The sequence below is a fragment of the Megascapheus bottae genome, chromosome 3, assembly GCF_031878675.1.
Source record: "Megascapheus bottae isolate mThoBot1 chromosome 3, mThoBot2.hap1, whole genome shotgun sequence".
Taxonomy (NCBI): Eukaryota; Metazoa; Chordata; class Mammalia; order Rodentia; family Geomyidae; genus Megascapheus; species Megascapheus bottae.
This window is the reverse complement of record NC_143511.1, coordinates 60092454-60104778: the sequence shown is the minus strand read 5'-3', so window position 1 is coordinate 60104778 and position 12325 is coordinate 60092454. Positions and strand designations below refer to the sequence as shown.

General features: G+C 48.4%; 1 protein-coding gene and 1 pseudogene across 7 annotated transcripts in view; one reads left to right on the top strand and one right to left on the bottom strand.

Annotated features, from left to right (window-relative positions):
* The first annotated feature begins 5326 nt into the window (after positions 1-5326).
* Positions 5327-6269, top strand: LOC150065613 (olfactory receptor 13C7-like; annotated as a pseudogene).
* A 4402-nt stretch (positions 6270-10671) lies between these two features.
* Tmem8b (transmembrane protein 8B) overlaps positions 10672-12325 on the bottom strand; it is a 28046-nt gene continuing 26392 nt past the window's right edge. For 6 of the 7 annotated variants that reach the window (XM_090330238.1, XM_090330243.1, XM_090330241.1 and 3 more), the window contains 3 exons: positions 11630-11776; positions 11349-11465; positions 10672-11085 (listed from right to left, as the gene is read on the bottom strand). In XM_090330238.1, coding sequence (XP_090186364.1) covers positions 10750-11085; positions 11349-11465; positions 11630-11776 — 600 coding nt within the window. In that variant the 3' untranslated portion in view covers positions 10672-10749. Of the gene's footprint in view, positions 11086-11348; positions 11466-11629; positions 11777-12325 lie in introns of those variants that run through there. The other variant, XM_090330239.1, reaches the window with a different exon arrangement.

The following is a 12325-nucleotide window of genomic DNA, read 5'->3' as shown; positions in this document are numbered from 1 at the left end:
CACAACCTTCTCCCCCCCCCCCCACCCCATCCCAGTTCCCATCTCACAGCCATGCACCAAATGCCTGGCCCTTCCTAGCACTGCTTGGCTCTGAGCTCTCCTTGAATTTTTCCCACAAGGCGGCGCCTCCCAGCACACACGGCCTGTGTAAATGGACTGTCTAGACTTTCAGGCCTAGCCCCATACCACCTTCAACAGGAAGTCTCTCTCTCACCCCTCCCAGCCTCCCTCCCCCCACCCCGGTCTGCCACCCTGGCTTTGGAAGCGCTTGTTCAGTCCCTCCTCTCCCCATCTCTGGGATGGTACTGCAGCCACTCCTGCCTGGTGCTCTGCCTCCTCTCTGAGAACTCAGGAGCACACAGTGGAAAGGGACTCACCCAGTCACAGAGCACTTCCACTCCCTGACCTGCTCTGGTCTCAGGAGTATCATGTGTATGATGAGAAAGCGGGGCTTGGCCCCCAAGAGCAGCCCAGCCCTCCTGCCCACCGGCTGCTGGTGAAGCACAGACCCGTAGGAGCCCTCAGTTCATCTTCTAAAACTTCCGCCTAACTCCTTGTCCAGCTCCACAAGGCCCCAGAAAGCACCATGACTTAGACCATGTCCAAGTGAAGGCTGGACGAAGCTGAGCTCTCCTGCTTGCGTTCCCAAGCAAAAGTGTGGACTTTAACCTGGGGCAATGGGGAGAAGGGTATGGGTCATTGATTACATATGATTCTTCCTCTAAATACTTGAAGGTTTGTCCCCACTACTGAGAACAAACAATATCATATACGGCTGATGGCGATGGGAATAAATGAACTTCCTGTACAGAAAATTGGAACTAGGAATCAAGAGCCTTGAAAACTCAACCTTTCATCCCACACTGCTATTTCTAAGTATATAGTCTAAGAAAATCACTAGAGGCACAACCAAAGATTTATATATAAGGATATTAACCACAGCATGATTTATAGCAACAAAAATATACAGATCTTGGGCCGGGAGTTTGGCCTAGTGGTAGAGTGCTTGCCTAGCATGCATGAAGACCCGGGTTCGATTCCTCGGTACCATATACATAGAAAAAAGCCGGAAGTAGTGCTGAGGCTCAAGTGGTAGAGCTCTAGCCTTGAGAAAGTCCAAGGACAGCGCTCAGGCCCTGAGCTCAAGCCCAGGACTGGCACAAAAAAAAAATATATATATATATATATATATATATACAGATCTTGAGTCCAGTGACTAAAGAATGCATAAATAAATCTGGTGGAGTCCACTGATAGAATGTTATATTGCTACTAGAAATCTTATTTTTGTGAAGAGTATCTGATGATGGGAAATGTTCATAATTTAACTTTTTCACAAAAACAGAATACAGAACATTGTGTTCAGAACCTTCCTTATTTTAAAAAGTATCTTAACAGATATATGAATAAATGTGTGGGAAACTATGAGAAAATATACTAACAACCATTGTTTACTGTGTGATTGGATAAAAAATGTTTTATTAATCATTCCTGTCAATATCATCCAATATTTCTAAGATGAATATGACTGAACTTTAAAATGTCATGTTGTCCTAGGCTATGTCCCAAGGCAGGGCCTTGCCTGTGATGCGTGAGGCTAGGAGTTCAAGCTCCAGTTTATAAAAAAGTGATGTTTATTCACTTTAAGAAAGGAAACCATGGGCCGGGAGTTTGGCCTAGTGGTAGAGTGCTTGCCTAGCATGCATGAAGACCTGGGTTTAATTCCTCGGTACCACATACATAGAAAAAGCCAGAAGTGGTGCTGAGGCTCAAGTGGTAGAGTTCTAACCTTGAGAAAATCCAAGGAGAGTGCTCAGCCCTGAGTTCGAGCCCAGGACTGGCAAAAAAATAAAATAAAGAAAGGAAACCACCTTGTTTCAGAGGCCAAGAAGGGCTCCAGCCTGAGGTTGAAATGAGGAAGCTGGCACCATAGCCAGGCACTTAGTGAGGTAGAGAAGGTAGAGCTGAGAAACACTGGGAGATTTTGGCATTTAGTATAATCTGAGGGATAGTACATATTATTGGCTTATAATATTTGGGATTGCAGGAGTAGGTGAAGGAAAGGGGGGGGTCTGAGGACTAATGCTCAATTTTCAGAATCATGTGAATGGACAGAAATGCTACCCACAGACACTGGGATGGGAAAACGATCATAGCAGCTGGGAATGGGGTGGAGATGCCGACTTGCTGCAGGCCTGTCTCAGGAATCCGCAGAGCACTAAAGGGCCCTCACTGTTCTAACCCAGATAGAAAGAGAAAAGCTAGCAACCTCCTACTTTGGGGGCTTTGACCGCTGTTCGTGGATAAAATTGCAGAAGAAGCATAGTAGGAAAAACTCAGGTGCCTGAGGAGATTCCTGGTTTTACCTGGCTCCTCACCTGTGCTCCAGGTCTCATATCCTATCAAGCAACTAAGCTTTCTTTACACCATAGCTGAGATGCAGGTCCTCCCACAGTTCTGGAAAGAGATAATCCATCCCACCATCTAGACACCCAGGGAAGTGCTGGGGCTGAGCCCGAGGCACCTGGGGTATACCAGGCCAGTCTTCCTTTTCTCTGTCCAGCCTCTTTTCTGTGCCCACATCACCCCTGTAGCTGCCTCCTGGGATAAGATGAGAAACCTGGAGTCCCCAAAGCCCATGTCCCACAGCTTCCAAAGCTGCAACTTTGCGTAGTTGTAAAGTTTGAACTTTAAATTGGGAAGGGACTTCAAGGTCCCTGAAAGCTAGGAGCAAGCAGGCTATGTGGCAGGGGAATCCGGAGGCTGGTCCTTGGGGCCCCTTGGCCTGGCCCACGCTAGCACAGTGAACTCTCTCCTAAGAAACACAACGCCTCCCCTACAGCTCCCCTAAGCCTCAGGCCAGCTCAGCTGGTTGCAGTGCCCCTGCAGAACACGTACGCCAACAGGTAGAAGATATGGAATGTTAGTTAGGCTGGCATGTTAGTCTACAAAAACTTTTTTTAAATACTTAAAAGCTGAAGGTTTTTTTCCCCCTTGGGGAAAAGGGATGGAGGATAATATCATCATCCACCACACAGTGAAATAGCCACTGTGTGCCAGGCTCTGTTCTAAGAGCTTTGCCTCATCTCATATTGCATTGTCTAAACAACTCTCTCTCTCTCTGCCAGGAAAACACCAAGACTCTTGTTATAGGTGAGGAAACAGAGGTGGAAAAAACTGTTAGCAAGTGGCAGGACTGGTGAGGATCCTGGCTGGTCTGATTCCAAAGCCCACATTCAAGTCTCCTGCCATGCATGCAGAGAGTGATGATATGGGGACTCCAAAGCCAGGCATTTCATGGAAGCTGTATCTGAAACCCTCGGCCTCCTAGGCTCCTTCCTTTAGAATGTGTGAAGCTTGTCGGGGGTTTGGCCTAGTGGTAGCATGCTTGCCTAGCATGCATGAAGACCCGGGTTCAATTCCTTGGTACCACATACATAGAAAAAAGCCGGAAGTGGTGCTGAGGCGCAAGTGGTAGAGCTCTAGCCTTGAGAAAGTCCAAGGACAGTGCTCAGGCCCTGAGCTCAAGCCCAGGACTGGCAAAAAAAAAAAAAAAAAAAAAAAAGAATGTGTGAAGCTTAAAAGAAATATTAAATGTTTGAAATTAGATTTTGTCAATCAATGTGATTGATAGTATTTACTGTTATATTTACCTGGCCTGACAGACTTTAGGGTTAGAAGTGTCTAGAAAGATGTGGGGGAATGATTTGGTAAAGAATTCTAGAAATCATGTATTTGAATACCTGAACAAGGTCACATAGCTGAATAGAAACAAAAATCAAGAGTCAAACTCAGGACCAAGGCTCATTTCATACACCATCCTGCTTCTTAGGAGGTATAAAAAGCAGAGCATGAAACTAGAAACGTTACCCTCAGATATATCTCATATCTTATCATTCTGTATATCTCGTTTTCTGAAACATGACAGTGTTGGGGCTTGAACATAGGGGCTGGGCACTATCCCTGAGCTTCTTTTGCTCAAGGCTCTACCACTGAACTATATTCCCTCTCCAATCCTCAGGTTTCAAATTGACATTGTCTTTTCATCCCAGGCTCACATTCTTGGAGACCAAGAGACCAGAGGGTGGAGGGTTATGTGTGAGATCACTGAGAGGAAGAGAATAAGTGAAGGACGGAAATGCCCCCTTTATAACAGAGAGGGGGAGGACATGCAAAGATATAGAACTGGGAGAAGATAGGATTTGTTTTTTTAAACACTTAAAAGCTGGGGTGGATCTGGAAGAATGGAATTTGGCCACCACACATGTTAAATATAATATAGCAGGAGACATAAGAAGGGGACAAAAAAGTCCAGTCTAGTTGGAGCCAAAGTTGCTTGCTCTTCTGGGACTTTGGCAATCCCGATTGAGGTGGGGGAAAGGTACATCCTAGCTTCCAAATAATAAAAGTTCTGGCTCTACTATTGGGCATCTGAGCCATATGCTTTTCTGGCCTAACAAGACTATTGTGCTAGTACACTTGACCCTAGCCTTTCCTAAGGAGACAGGGAAACCAGCTCAGCAGAACATGGAGGCTGCCCAGAGCATGGGGAGAGGGGTACAGCTTTTCCCCACCCTTCCCTTTCAGAGCTAGCCAGTGACTACTCTGCCAGGTTAGTGCCTGGTTTCCCTCCTCACAAACCTCATTTATGTTAAGAAGCAATATGCAAGCCAAGAAGTAAATCACTGGCTTTCGTGGCAGGAATCAAATCCTGTCACCAGGAGCTCTTACATGTCCAGAATTCATCTCACCTCAAACAAAGGCGGGGGCCAGCAACCATTACGGTAGGAAGTCTTTATATCTACGCATTTTTCTTGCTAGGGTTACTGCGCTAGCACCTGAGATGCCTAGCACAGAGTAGGTGCTATGAACAGATCAGAAATTCTATGGCCACAAGTCAGCTCGATGAAGTAGCAACCAAGAGAAGATGCTTTCTTTGAACAGCCAAGGACATTTTGAAAGTCAGGCATTGTAGTGCTCACTGTATACCCAGCAATTGGAAGGATCTTGAGTTCAAAGCGAACCTGGGCTACATCACAAGACCCTATCTCTAAACCAACCAAACAAAGTGAATCCTCTCAGTGAGTCCTGTGAGTGTCCCCTTGAGAGCACAGCAAGGAACCTAGGGGACCAAAATGTGCCGCCTGCTCCCTGCAGTTCTATTACTAGATCTGCAGAGCTGAGGAAGTTTGCTACAGACCGGAAGTCCACCTTTCCTATTAAACAGATGGTGAAACTAAGTGCTAGACCAGGAGGCTGAGCTGCTGCAGCTCACACATTCAGCCTGCTTGGCCCTCCAACCGGATGAAAAAGGAGAGCGTGTGAGATGAATGGGACAAACCATATTGCTGTGGTGGAATATGTCCTGCTGGGACTCCATAAGCACCATCATCTAGAAATGGCCCTGTTTGTGGTTTGCCTGAGCATCTACTGCATGACTCTGCTGGGAAACGCCCTTCTTATGGGGCTGATTGCATTGGACAATCCGCCTGCATAACCCCACGCACCTTCTCCTTTATGCCTGTCATGCTAATCAACTTCTTGACAGCCCAGAGGCCGTCTTTTTCCCCAGCTGTTCCCTGCAAACGTACTTGACCTTGGCATTGGGTGCTACAGAGTGTCTTCTCCTGGCTGGGATGGCATATGACCGTTATGTGGCTATCTGCCAGCCACTCAGATACCCCAAGCTCATGAGTGGATGGATGTGTAAATGGATGGCAGCATTGAGCTGGGGGACAGGATTTGCCAACTCTCTGCTACAGTCCATTCTTGTCTGGCATCTCCCCTCCTGTGGCCATAATGTCATCAATCATTTCTTCTGTGAGATCTTGGCAATGCTGAAATTGGCCTGTGGGGACATCTCCCTCCGTGTCCTGACAGTCACCATGGCCACAACGGTCCTGACACTGACTCCACTCCTGCTCGTCTGCCTCTCCTACATTTTCATCCTGGCTGTCATTCTCAGGGTGCCCTCCGCTGCAGGCTGCACAAAGCCTTCTCCACCTGCAATGCTCACCTCACAGTCGTGGTGGTTTCGTATGGGACCATCTCCTTCATGTACCTCAAACCCAAGGCCAAGGACCCGGATATGGATAAGATCATCACATTATTCTACGGGGTTGTGGCACCCTCACGGAACCCCCTCATCTACAGTCAGGAACTCCGAGGTGAAAGCTGCTTTTGCAGCTCTGCTGAGGGGGATGTCACCAGGAAATGGCCCACTTTTACTGTTGCGGTCCAGCTCTATCAGTCAGCATGGGCTAGGTTAGGTGATGGAAATAAAAGCAACTTTTCAATAGCCTAAAACCATTGAGGTTGGTTTCTTGCTCATGTTTCAGATCCATTAATGCTTGGCTAGGGTTCTGCTCTGCATCACCAACTTCCTTCCTCTGGGACTTAGGATGACGAAGCAAGCACCATCCATTGCAGGTCACCATGCCAACAGGAAATGGAAGTTAACAGAGCCTGTGTGGACTCATAGCCTCTACTCAGAAGTGAGGCCTAGAGAGCTACTGGTGGCTCATGCCTGTCATCCTCGCTGAGATCTGCGGATCATGGCTCGAAGCCAGCCTAGGCAAGAAAGTCTGTGAAACTCTTATCACCAATTAATCACCAGGAATCAAAAGTAGACCTGTGGCTCAAAGTAGTAAAGCACTAGCCTTGAGCAAAATTACTCCAGCCCCACAACAGACAAAAAAGAAAAAAGAAAAAAAGAAGTGGCATCTGCTACTTCCACAAATATTTCACTGCCAACCCAAGGCACGAGACCACTTCTAACACAAAGAGGGAGTATACGCCTGGAAGGAAAGAGGACTGAGGGGTTTCTGAATACCTAACGACTTCACATCACTCACACTAAGCCCAAGACCCTGTGCTCCCTCTGTCCACCCCTCCATTGGCTGCAGGGTGTCGGGTACTCATCCCAGAAAGCTCTGGTTAGTTTACTTGTGGTAGCTTTGCACTGTCCACCAAACCAGTCTGGAAGTATGCTTCTTCCCCAAACTTCCTTCCGGTGTGGGTCACTTTTTAGGGTTTTCCACAAGAGACGGGCACATGAAGTTGGAAGGCAAAGGTGAACAGCAAGAGCCTTCCTGACTTCTGGTTGCTTATCAGTGCAGTCCATCCTGCTTCAACCTGCTCAGTCCCAGTTTTGTTTGGGCCAAGTTCAACTCCATGCTAAAACGTGTCAGCTTTTCTTGCGGGCCGTCTTGATCACTGAGCTTGAGGGCAGTGAGAGCTGTACACAGGTTCAAGTCTATTGTCCTGAGCTTTTATTCTCCCTCTCTCACCCACTTTTCTTTCTTGACTGCCATCCCTGCAGGCCTGTAGCACCTCCAAGACCAAAGCCAAATGCAGAGGTTCTGCATAGAAGTCCCTAACTGCTCCTGTGTAAATCTAATCTCTATAGTAATAAAGTCCTTATATCCCTCAGAGTGTTTCTCCCTCTTTGGTCAAATTCCAATTGATTCACTACTCTTCTGATCCAGGAACTTTCCTGGCATATTAGCAAAGCATTAAGTCCAAATTCTTGGCTGGGTCCTCCAGAGTCTGTCTCTGCCTGCTTTTTCACTCTGACTTTCCACTAAGCTGTTCATATGGGCTGGTCACGCATCATCTGTGCTGTCTGCATCCATATCTGCTTATGCTACTCTCAAATAACACTGAAGACATCAGCTCTTCATGCATTCCTCCCTGATACACTTTTGCATGAACCTCTTTACGTCCTATATCACTTTGCCATGACATTTTACTTGGAATCCTGTCCAGAGGCATCCGTGACATTTCACAAGAAAGCTCCTTCAACAGCCCAAAGTAGGCAGCGCTGGTTTGAATCTTGAGCTCTTCACAGTGAGACAAGTGAGGAGATATGCAAGGGTTCAAAGCCCACTTCTGCCACCATGCCCAGCCCAGACTCGTTGTTAATCCCTCTCTCTCTCATAGTGTGACAGCTTTGTTACTCCTTGCTCATTCTTCCAACACTCCTTAAAACTTATACCCTGAACCAGCTACCAAAACCCCAGTCTGTTCGTTTTATTCTGTCTAAATCCTCCAGTAGATCTTCATTTCCCATGGGATAAAGACCAGATGCCACCACATCTTTGGCTACTGACTTACTCCATACCCACTCCCCTGCCGCCCAGACCCAGAGCTTTCTTCACAGTTGCCTGGGTAAAGGAAGAGTCTTTTGTGCCTCTGCATCTTCTCCTTACTCTTGCTCCCATGTTCAAAACCCTATGACCTTTGGCTAGCACCTAATGAATACATTCCACATACCAAAAGATGGCACACATAACTACAGAGAACGCCTTCTTGTCTTGGCATTATAGCAATTTGTTGACTTCTCACTCAAGGTCCCTTTTTCAGAAGCCCCTGCCAACCTCTCCTAGCTGGGAGTGGGGAATCCCAGTGCTTTGCCTCTTTGAGACTGTACTCTGCTGATTCAGACCTGAATTCAAGGTGTGTAATTCAAGGGTCTTAGTGACCTGTTCTATCTCTGACTGTGAAAGAATAACATTTACTATAGAGAAAATGATCCCTAGCCCACCCATCCTCATTTCTTGCCACTCATTTGGCCCTGTTATTCTCTACTTGGTATCCCAAGGAAGACATGTGAACATAGTAAGCTATCCTGTTTTTTTCTTTCTTTCTTTTCCTCCCTTCCTTTTTTTTGGGGGGGAGGGGTGTGAAGCTTGAACTCTGCCCCTGGGTGTTGTACCTGAGGTCTTCAGCTCAAGGCTACCACCCTACCCTTGGGCCAAGCCCCACTCTCCATTTTCTAGAGGTTAATTGGAGATAAGAATCTCAGGCCTTTTTATACCTGGGCTGGCTTTGAACCTTGATCCTCAGATCTCAGCCTCCTGTGTGGCTAGGATTACAAGCATAAGACACCACATCCGGCTTCTTTTTCTTTTCTTTTTGCCAGTCCCAGGGCTTGAACTCAGGGCCTGAGCACTGTCCTTGGGCTCAAGGCTAACACTCTACCACTTGAGCCACAGCACACTTCCAGCTTTTTCTATGCATGTGGTACTGAGGAACCGAACCCAGGTCTTCATGCATGCTAGGCAAGTACTCTTATCTCTAGGCCAAACTCCCAGCCCACAATTCTGGGTTTTGAGCTTAAGCCTAAACCCTGAAGAAAACAGAAAGAACTTGAGGCCCAGACAAGATTTGAGAAAGAAGTTTCCCCATCTCCAGATTAACCAATGTGGGGAACAGATAGGAGGGGGGATGCAGAGTGAGCACTGGCACAGATGGCTCCCCAAGAAGAGGCATCATGAACTAAGACCCCAGATATGACTGCAGAATTTAAATGATGGAGCAGTTCATGTTTTGTTTGTTAAATGAAACCCAGAGCTGGACTCCAGCATAGAAATGAGTTTGAATAGTGTCTGAATAGTAGAGGTGTCTGGAACTTCTGAGGGGTTATGCTGACAGGAACAAGAAACCTTCTGACAAGATGATGGAAATCTCAGGAGATAGGTGATGCATGCATGACCACAGAGAATGTTCTCCTAACATCTTGACATTCTGTAAGGCCATTAAAACTCAGCTAAAACCCCCATGGAAACAGAAGAAATTCCAACTGACAAAATATTTCTGGCATTTAGGGGAAAATGGAGGCTCAAAATAGAAACATTCTGGTGGGTATTTTTTTTTTGCCAGTCCTGGGCTTGAACTCAGGGCCTGAGCGCTTGGGCTTTTCTCAAGGCTAGCACTCTGCCACTTGAGCCATAGCATCACTTCCAGCCTTTTTCTATGTATGTGGTACCGAGGAATCGAATCTGGGTCTTCATGCATGCTAGGCAGGCACTCTACCACTAGGCCAAACTCCCGGCCCTCTGGTGGGTATTTTTGTGCAACCTAATTTTTTTACTCCAATGTTCGAGTACTTTGGCTTCTTTTTCTGGGGGTGTGAGTGTCCTAGGGGATATGCATCTGATTTCAACTTGTCTCAATATACATGCACCCATGCACACTCACACCACTTACACACATGCACACATGCTCTTAGCAAGGAGGCTGGAATCCATAGGAATTGAGAAACAGCCAGCAGGAGGTATTAGAAAGGAGAGCAAGAACCAGATGAGAGGGCTGCACAACGGGGAAGTAATTTCATCTTCAGACTGGTCTCCCATCATCCCTGCTTTTTCCTCAGGGGCTCTCTTTCCTTTCCTTCCCTTCCCCTTCCCCTCAACCCTCAGAAAGAAACAAGGCAGCACAGAACCAACATAGACTTCATTGGAGACAAATCAGACTCCATCTACTTCCCTGTCCCACCACCACCATCCCTGTCCCAGCTCCATCTGTCCTGCAACACCCCTTTCCAAGTCCAGCCCAGCCCAGCCTACGTACACTGACTTTAGGAAGGAAATCTGAAGTCAGAGTTACTGAGTCTCTTGCAAAAATCTAGAGACTCAGTTTCCCCCAAGATGGACTCCACGGGAAACAATTCACGTCTGTGGGTGGCTCCAGAGGGCTGGGAGGGGCTTCACATCCTGAGGAGGGATTCCTTTGTCCTGAGTAGGCTCTGCGCCCTGCATAGCTCCAGTCCTTAAGAAGGACTCCATGGACTCGGGAGGACTCCAGGCCCTCCAGAAGCCCCCATGTCCTGGGAAAGCCTCCAGGTCCCTGAAAGAATTCAATGTTCTTGAGAAAGATTCCATGTCCTCAAGAAATACAGCTTGTCTCTCATTCCCAAGAGGGCTCCACGCCCCTAGGAGGAGCCCTAGGAAGGGCTCGAAGCCCCTCTCAGCTAGCACAGATGCTGCTGACAGTGGCCCCACCAGAGCCCACAAGGCCCAACTCCTCCTGCTCATTGATGCACAGCTGGTAACCACAGCCCCGGGTCCGGGCTCCAGATGGGCCCCGGCGGTCAGTCTTGGCACGAGGAGGCAGCAGGAAGCCCACACTGCCAGCGATGAGCATATGCCAGATGCTATGAATGTAGAAGTAGTTGTCCCGCGTTTCCACAAAAGCGTAGAGTAGGACAGCGCTGCCTGCGATGAGGCTCCCTGGGCACAGGTAGAAGAGCCAGCGGCGCCACGTGGGTGGGTAGCAGTGACGGCGACGGACACTACGTACTGTCTGGGGGAAGCAGAGAGGTGGGGCTCAGAACCTAAGCCTCAGCTCATCACTCTCAGGCGTCCCTTGAGTCCTGGCTGTGACCTAAAGGCTTCTGCCCACTAATGAAGCAGGTGCTGGGGCAGATGACACCTCATAGTCCATGGTGCAGACGCCTGGCTGGGCACGGGGATGACAGGCCAAACCCTCCCCCAAATTGGAGACTATGCAGTCAGGACCCTTCACCCAAGTCCTCCACCCTCCTCCTCAGCACTCCCCACCCTTACCCAGGCTGTGGCCAAGATTCCCAGGGCGAAGAGACTGGGCCCAAGAAGGTTCCAGAGTCCATGTCGGTCAAGCTGCAGAGCCATGGACAGCAGCATAGCCCCCAGTAGATACAGCACCTAGGGAAAGAGAACTCCAGGAGCTGGGCTAGAGCCCAGCAACCGCGTTCCCCGAGCGGGACCAGCCTGGTGAGAAGCCCTTCTCCGATGCCCCAGGCAGGAGTGAATTTCAATTTCAAGTAGACTTTGGCTATGGTTATCCCCAGGGCCCACTCTGCACTGACCTGCTTGACCACAGGCTGTAAACGAGCCATAGCAATGACAGTGACCCACACCGACATCAAGGAGCCCAGGAAATCACAGAACTGCAGCACATCATAGTCCATGATGCAGAAAACCACAATGCCTGGCTGGTCACAGGCATGATAGAACTGGAGAAAGAAATGACAGGTGTTAAAAGGGCCTGAAGCATGCGTCCAGGTCTATAGAACAAGAGCAAGAAGCCATAGAGAAAGGTGTTTATTGGAAATATAGAGGTCAGAGGTCACAGGTAAGTGGAATGAGGACATGACTGACACCCCCACTCCTAGAAAGCATGCAGTATAGAGGCCTAGCTGGCTTCATACTCTGTATCTGGCATCTCTGACCCTGGTCCTCACCACCCTAATCTTCCTGCTTCTAGAATGTGCCATGGTAAGTGACAGGCCAAAGGGCCCAGAACTCTCAGGCTGAGGTCAATCCCTTTCAGCTCTCCTCACGCCCACTGTGGGTCCCAGCAGCAATCCCCAACCCTGGCCCAAGCTTTGAAATCTGGCCGTAGCTGCTCTGCTAATCAATACCCCACACCTCCCTTGTGTGTTCTAGTTTTCCCCGAGAGCAGAGTCTGAATTGGCTTCACTCTCATGACTTCCACTAACTGCCCTCTTCATCCTCTCTACCCAATGCCAAGGAGGCAGGGAGCGCAGTACTCAGGAAGGCTG